The following is an 8,378-nucleotide window of genomic DNA, read 5'->3' on the forward strand; positions in this document are numbered from 1 at the left end:
TTCCCTTGGCTGGCAACACTCTGTGGAGCAGCCCAGGAGACTGTGGGCCTTTGTTTCTGCGAGGGCTCACTGCTGGCTTGTGTTCAACTTGGTGGCCACCCAGACCCCTGGGCTTTTTCTACAAAGCTTCTTTCTAACCCATTAGCCTCAACCTGCACTGGTGCATCGCTTATTTCTCCCCAGGTGCAGGACTTAACCTGCCCTTTTCTGAGCTTCATTAAATTAATTCCATCCCAATCTCATTATCTTCTGCTAGTTTTTAGGTTCTTAGTCCTGTTTTCATTGTGAATCATTTTTTCAACCAATAATTTGTGAAAAACAGAAATAGTCCAAGGGCAAAATCTCAGCTCATCCTAAAACTATTTGTCTGGATTCCTTCTTTCACTTAATTGCAGTCTCTTCCTGATGTCTATGTGTGTCTATATATGTATATATATGTGTATACATATATATACATACATATATACATATGTATATATACATATGTATACATGTATACATATACATACATATACATATAGAGACTCTCCAGAGTCTCTAAAAAATGTATACCCGTATTCATTTATTTATAAGTGGCATGTTATGACATGCCAAATAATAGTCATGCTATTTTTATGTGAGAAAGGTGGCCTAATTTTAATTTTACTACACTGACAGGTAATCTTCACAGTAAACTTTCTAAAGATCTTGCAATTCTGTTGTAAGGAGACAGATGAAAAGCCACTACAGAAAGGCCAACTCTTCTCCAGTTATGCTTACAATCACAGTAACAGAGACTTCCTCACATAACTTCAATAGGGCATTTGATGGTTCAAGAGCAATCTTATGTCACCGAAACCTTCTTTTGGATAGACTGGAAATGTCTTTCTTTATATCTGAATTTATTGGCATTGTATTTTTAAATATGCTCACTTGTTTCTTTTCCTTTTGAAATGATGTTTTATTAAGTCTGTTCTGGCAAATACACATGAAATATTTAATTTCCTGCTGTCTTCCAATAGAAAAAAGAAAAAGCATCTGTCATTAAGAAAAACAATGCCTATGCAGTGGCTGTTGCCAACTATGCTCCAAATATTACCAAGGACTCAGTGCTACCAACCATCTCCAAGAGTGCTACAACTGCAGAACCCAACAAGGCAAAACCAGAAGCGAAGCCACAAGAAGCAAAGAAGACATTCAACAGTGTTAGCAAAATTGACAGAATGTCTAGAATAGTGTTTCCAGTCTTATTTGGTACTTTTAATTTAGTGTATTGGGCTACATATTTAAACAGGGAGCCTGTCTTACTTGGCTTTGCACCATCAACCTAAAAGCTGACTTGCACTGAGGACTTCAAGCATCATTCTAATCAGATAGGTTGTTCGCTATGTACAGTCCGACTAATAACTGCTAATCTGTGAACCATTCTGTACAGTGTGTATATAAATGTCTTGTCTGTGTGTCTCCAAAGGAGGGACGCAGCATTAATTCATGGGTCTGTAAACAGATAGCACCCATGGCAAATACAGCCAGCTCTTTAAAAGTTAAACCCAGGGGACTTCTGTTAAACTAGGATTCAAATATACAGAATTATATTCTCTCCGTACAATGAGATGATGATATGATCCTACATAATTATTTAGGAGCAGTATTTTTTTAATTTAAAGTTAAAATATTTTTCTATAAAGTAACTAATTCTACTTTAGTGAAAGAAACTGTCATTTAAAAAAGTGATTTTTTTAAAAAGGTGTAATTGTTTCATACAATAGCAGTACCCTTGTACATAACAGAGTATGGAGGTCGTACAGTTCTGCTCTTCACAAACATTCTGGATACAAGTTAGATTGAAGAGGTAGTAAACACTACTGTATGGCAAAAGCCACAAGTTTCTTACTTCTGTCCTCTTTGAAACTGTTAATAAGTTCATCTAATTGATTTTAGGGAAAAGGGTAAATCAAATTCAATATCAACCAACTTCTGCTAGTGAGATACCTATTTTTTTCACTCTTTTATTTATTTGATATTACTAAGCTGGATTCTCTGGTTCAGCAAAGCTGGATGTTTTTTAATTATTATTTTGATTTTGTTCTTAATTGAATTATTTTCAGGTTTATAGAATCACTCAGAATTTTTTCAGGTTTAAGTTTATCAGTAATATAATATACTTTTTTTCTTTGCTTAATGTTTTCCTAAAGCCTGCCATTACAATATTTACTGTATTTGTCCCAGGAAGCACTGTTTTCAAGGGAAACAAGAACCATGATTTAAGTTCAGGAATATATCCATATAATAAAATTTACTGCTGCTTTTGTAAATTGCAACTTTACATTTCGCTGACATAACTTTACAACAACTTTGTATACTAGAAATGATTTTGCTAAGATTTGAATGTTATTTTTTTAATAAAAGGTCATGCATCATCAGTAGGCATCAACTGTATTTCATATACACAAATATAACAAAATTGGATCTGCCATTGGCAATTTTATAAGAACATTTAATACTATCAGTAAAATTGTTTTTCTTCTGAGCCTTTGCAACGATTCTTTATGCCCCTAAAGGCCTGGTAAATCATAGCATATATAATAATTGTGTACTGTATTTAGATTTTAGTATACTTGGCCAATCAAAAATATTTTGATCCACACATACATTAGCAGTTATTAGTTGACCTTTAAAAAAGATACACCTTTATGATGATGTCTTCTAGTAGAGACATATGTAGTCGTATAGTGTCATTTATTGCAGTTTTGTACAGTAACTTGAGTATAGTGCATAAAATAGATATGTTCAGAATTTAAAAAAGTTGTACAAATATTTCTAAAATCAAATAAAAGAGTATCTTAAGACATGGAAGTGTTCTAAAAACAACAAAGAGAAACACTGCTTTCTTTTGCTGTTTTATTTTCTTGCTTTTACTTTGCTTTTGATGTGATTCTGTTTTGTACTTTGTGTGACAGTATAGATGCCAAGGTCACAAATGCATATTATAAATAGAATTAATAGTTAAGACAGAGTTGACATCAGTAAAATAAAGTAATTTAGTAGGTTATAAAAGAAAGGGAGAAGCATGGACAAGGTGTATATCCCTTGAATTCCCTCTAATTAAACTGTCAGACTAAACCTTTCTCATCAACAGTAGCTTAAAAATGAGCACTTTACTCAGAACATTAAAATAAAAATATCCTTATTTTCATATATATTTATATGTAAATGTAGATCTTCCATGTAACATGGAGATGTGTGCAATAGTGTGATTATGAACAAAAGGCTAGAAGGCAAGCAATAAAAAAAAGGGTTTTTTCATGGTATAAGCATACATTTTTAAAATGTTTCATTTGTAAATTAAAAATTTTCCCTTCAACATCACGTTGTCCAGGTATGAATAAATATATAAATATGTACATATGTACAAATAATTGTAAATATTAGGACTGTAGAAAAATCCCTTCACTTTTAGCTCTGTTTTTGGCAAAGGGCTCTGACTGTATAGTTTAATGGAGGCCCCTGCTAAAATGATCTTGAACTTGAATAGCTTGATTATGTTTTCTGTGGCTGAGGTCTCCTTCCTGTGACCCAGTGAGAGTTCTTACCTTCTGTTCTTATCGGCAAGATCTAGGGACTCTCCAAACCTCACCAGACTGGGGTGTGAGAAGCAGAGGTTTGTGTTTCACTCTTGGCTACATCCCAGGTGCTCAAACCCTTCACAGTGTTGAAACTGTTGTGTATTTCTCCATGCACGACACTGTATAGTCAGAAGTCTCCCCATGCCAAATATGAGTGTGCTCAGTCATGTTGAATTACCTGATAATGAAGGATTTTGCATCCTTATCCAAGAATGGGACCTCCTCAAAGGCTTTTAATGGTAAAGTCTTCTCCAACAAGACTTCTCTGGAAAATACCATCTGGGTAACTCAGAGTTCCATGCAAATGCATTTCTTCAGTTTGCACAAGAAGCCCAACACTGTTTCGTGTTAGTCAGCTCTGCTGCTACCACTTTTATTGGGTACAACTATTTTTTTCATTCACTGACCCTTTCCTCTACACTTGCTTGAGTCGTTAGAAAAAACAGGCGTTTATCACATGGTAAAGTTACATTTATTACCCACTTATATAGAAAAGTAGGCGTATCATATAAACTCAGTGAAAAAAAAATCCAAAACATTTAAAATATATATACATGCAGTTATTGTGGGCATCAGCAAGGCTTTTAAATGGGCATGCTCCAGAAAATTTACTTAATTGGTCTACATTAAAGCCATCTCCTTTTATGGGAAGAAAGAGTATGCTTTACTGTTTCACTGCTGAAACATTTACAGTGGCCCAACTGAGTACACATAAGTTGCACATTGGTGAGACTACCAACTGGATAAATGAATATAAATGTAAAGATTTAAGTGAATGAGAGCATTGTGCAAGGAATACCAGAATACAAGAGTTAGGCCTTACTTTCATTTAGAAGGAATCTGTGTCATTTCATTTAGTATATAATCTGTGCCAGGGATTTTAAAGCTAATGTCAAAAATCTATGTGCCAAATATGTAGAGGTTTCCTATAATCTGAGTAAATCTTGCAGGTCATGTATACTTAAAGTGGGGAGTATGAGTGAGAAAATGCAAGTTACTTCTCTATCAAGGACTTGCACATGGAATCTGGCAGTGAATTTTTTGGTTGGCATATTAATCTAACCTACTTCTCCTATTACTCTTGGGTCATTGTGTCATATTTTATGATTTGAAAAATTAATAAAATACAAAGATAAAACACTGTGGTAAAGTTAGATTGGAATTGCAGTAATTCTAAATGAGGTTTATGAAATAGGCTTCCAGTGTTGTACTGGGGCACATACTTCTAGATGCATGTGTCAGTTAATTTAACAGCAATTTATAAATCAGCATGAAAAGAAGAGATCAGCACAGTTTATCAGCCAGAGTTGTCTGCTGGAGACTTCATGACAGAAGAGTAGCTTAATAAATTCTCAATTATTTTGTGGCCAATTAAATTACCTCCACCTGTCATATGTGAGCTAATTCAACTTGTAACTGCTGCATTGTTGAGCATCTTTAAAAAGATATTGTGGTAGGTGTTCTGAGATATGAGGTTTAGTTTGGCAGACCACTCATAGCACTGAACGTTATTCCAAATCGAGGAGCCAATTTGCCCGTATAGTCACAGGAAAGAGCATCTAGTGACTGTACAGGAGCCTCACTGAATCACCTTCCCCTCCCAGTGGTTACAGATAACATACAGGGTGATGAGACTTTTCAAGAGAGACCAAAAACTGTCTGCATGAAATCAACCAGAAGCAGCAGGGAGGAGGTAGGGATGTATGGGGGAGGAAAGGAGAAAAGAGAGCACACAAATGGCTTTGTTACCATGGCAGTGGAATGTGAGATAACTGAGGAGGAAGTCGCTGAGGGAGGTAATGTGTATTTTTGTTTCAGCTTCGGTTCTCAGCCTTCACTGACACATGTGAATTGTGGACAGTAACTTGTAGAGCACATAAAATGGAAATACTTGTATAATTCTACTGAATTTGAGGGACATGAGTTGTGCCTTTGAAAGTGAGAGGCCTCTAGTGACTGCTTTGTGAAAACAGACCATGCAATACTGTGTGTCTCCTGCTGTTTGGAACATCTTGGGTGGAAGGAGAAAAGAAGCTTCAGAAATTAAGTAGAATTTTGTTAATTCTACACTTTGTTTTCTTAAAAAGCATGGCTTTCATTGAAGCACAGAGAGTCAGCACTCATCCTCCATACCTCTGATTCCTATTCTGAAAGCTTAGTAGTGCACAGGTTTTGCCTTGGCCTTCACAAAACAGATGAAGTCTATGCTGCTGAACATTACCACTCCCAACAAACTGGCATGAAAGATTATTTCAGTGTGGATATGAAGCTATCATCATCTATGCCCGATTATGTGCAGACAGATAATGCTAAAATTTATAAAGCCATGCAACGAGTTTTAAAGTAGAGGAAGAAAACATTTTAAAATATACCCAGTAAGTTAAATGGCTTCATTTAAAAAACACAGTTTGACAATTGTAGAAATGTCTAAACATAGCTAAATAGACTCTCTAAGTGTGGCATAATTTCATGTCACATATAAAGTTTTTGTTTTACACACATTTAAATGCTAAAATAATTATGTGAATTAGTGTAAAAGTCAGATCACCCTTTAGCCTTGAGTATAGTGAATGGTTCCTTATAAAGCAGTGTTAGGATTCCTTCCGTCTCATCCCAGCACCTGTGAACCTCCAGCTAGAATGTTCTTAGTGTGCAATATAAGTTCAAGTTGTATCCCTTTAATATCTTTTTTTTTTCCTCTTTAGTCAAAGAAACCTCCACCTCAATTCTGTAGATGACCCAAACTCCCTAAAAAATAGAACTTTTAATTATTTTCTAAATCCAATTATTAATTACAGCCATCTGAGAATCAGTGAGGGACTTTAGGTCTTTAGTAGTAGAAGTTAAAGACTCAAAACTTTGTCACAGTGTCTGGCATATGTTAATCACATAAAATGTTTTCTTTCCCTCTACTTTAAACCACTTATTTCTCTAGATTCAGATCTTTCTACGTGAATCTTTTAACTCGTGGTTTTGGAGTCTGTGATTATATCTTACTGGAAGAGGATAAATTTTGAGAGCTTGACATCTCCGATGGAGATCAGGGCAAAATTTGCACTGAATTTAAAATAGAACTAATTCACATCCTCATCATATTCATCTCTATCAATGAAGTCAGTAAGGACTTTTACAGAAGAGAAGTACACCTAACTGCACCAGGGCTCTCCTTTGGATATGGATTGTCAGTTCTTTAATCCATGAAAATAAGCCCTTAAAAAAGGGTCAACCATACTGGATTACAGGACTTCATGTCTGTTTTTTTTCTTGATATTTATTAATGCCCTTTAAGAAAATTGTGAAAGTGCTGTAAGTTAGGATGAGGTGATAACTCTAATAAAAAGGAATTTGGAGGATACTTTAAAATATGCAAGATAATGTATACTCTTCCTCTAGTGTTGGAGTCTACATAAATATATATGATTATATTTTTATTGTTGGATAATTTAAAAATTCTATTTTGCTTTCAAATTCTTTACATAATGTGAATACTTTACTTGATAAGGTGTTCAGGAGTGTGTCCTTATGCATTCAAGGTTTTTAATGATTGCAATGAGTGCTTTCATTCATCTGATATTAATGGGGGTGAGCTTCAACTGGTTGAAGTGTTATATTTGCTTTCCTATACTTTATCCATCAAACTATGTCATTGAGGATGGATGGAAATAGCGAATGGAACAAGATATTACTTTGATCAACTGCTTTTGATATTCTTTATTAGATGTTCATTTTGGCTGAATTTATCAGTTTATAGGCTACTGTAGCTTAGCAATAGCACGGAATGCAATGTAGTACCTTACATCTGTTAGAATGCATATGCACTGTATCTATAAACTGTTAAAAAATCAGTTCCTAAACTGCACCCCTCCTCCCTCTCCCCTCCAAATAGTCACTTTATTAGGAAACATTTGAATGCACTTTAATTTTAATGGAAGTGATTACACTAAATGTTGTTATACTTGATTTAAAAAAATAGTAAAAATAAAGTGGTCTCTGATTCATACGTGGTTTGCAATTTCTCAGCTGGGCTGGAGTCAGAAAACATTTACGCATTGGATGACAAATCTACTTTAGTGAGTCACTTAGGTGTGAAAATGTATAGGTCTTGGAAAACAGGCACTCCCATTATATTAAAAAAATAAGGGAATGGGAAGAATGAAACCAATAATTTTGAAATTAAACACCAATCAAATATGCACAATAAGAAACTGCATGATAAATGTAAGTATACTTAACCTTGAACATCAATGTCATATAAAATCTTCTGGGTGACAGTTTACTTATTTAGTAGGTTTCATAGTTATAAATAATTAAAGAAGATTATAATATTCTGTAATTTGTGACCTTGTTTTAACTCGGAAAGTTGTTACTTTTCTAAAATGTAAAAGAAATTACTGGATTTATGTTTGAATGTGTCACTGCTTGCTGTTGAAGAATATTTATTAACCACATGCAAAATATTGCTTAACATTATCTTTTTGTACTTCTTATTAAAGTTAATTTAAATATAGCACATTTTGTATTTTTGTTTTTAATGCTTTGACAGCACAAATATTTCATTCCCTTCATGTCTTTTCTCTTAGGATTTGTGTGTGGGAATTTAATTTTCTTGTTTTTAAACAACCCCTTACAGCCTCTATGAAGGTGCTTTTTTATTAAAGACAGTATTTCCCAAAGGAAACAAACAATACATTGGAAAGAAAATATTCCTCAGCTTGGTGAGAGTTTAACAGATTTCCTATTTATATAATGAGAATACCCTCATGTATTCATATT

General features: G+C 34.3%; 1 protein-coding gene across 2 annotated transcripts in view; it reads left to right on the forward strand.

Annotated features, from left to right (window-relative positions):
- Nucleotides 1-8,112, forward strand: part of GABRA2 (gamma-aminobutyric acid type A receptor subunit alpha2) — a 65,743-nt gene extending 57,631 nt beyond the window's left edge. For both annotated transcript variants that reach the window (XM_068188400.1, XM_068188399.1), the window contains exon 10: nucleotides 1,002-8,112. In XM_068188400.1, coding sequence (XP_068044501.1) covers nucleotides 1,002-1,310 — 309 coding nt within the window. In that variant the 3' untranslated portion in view covers nucleotides 1,311-8,112. The remainder of the gene's footprint in view (nucleotides 1-1,001) is intronic.
- Nucleotides 8,113-8,378: the final 266 nt, after the last annotated feature.

This window comes from Anomalospiza imberbis, chromosome 4 (assembly GCF_031753505.1).
Source record: "Anomalospiza imberbis isolate Cuckoo-Finch-1a 21T00152 chromosome 4, ASM3175350v1, whole genome shotgun sequence".
NCBI lineage: Eukaryota > Metazoa > Chordata > Aves > Passeriformes > Viduidae > Anomalospiza > Anomalospiza imberbis.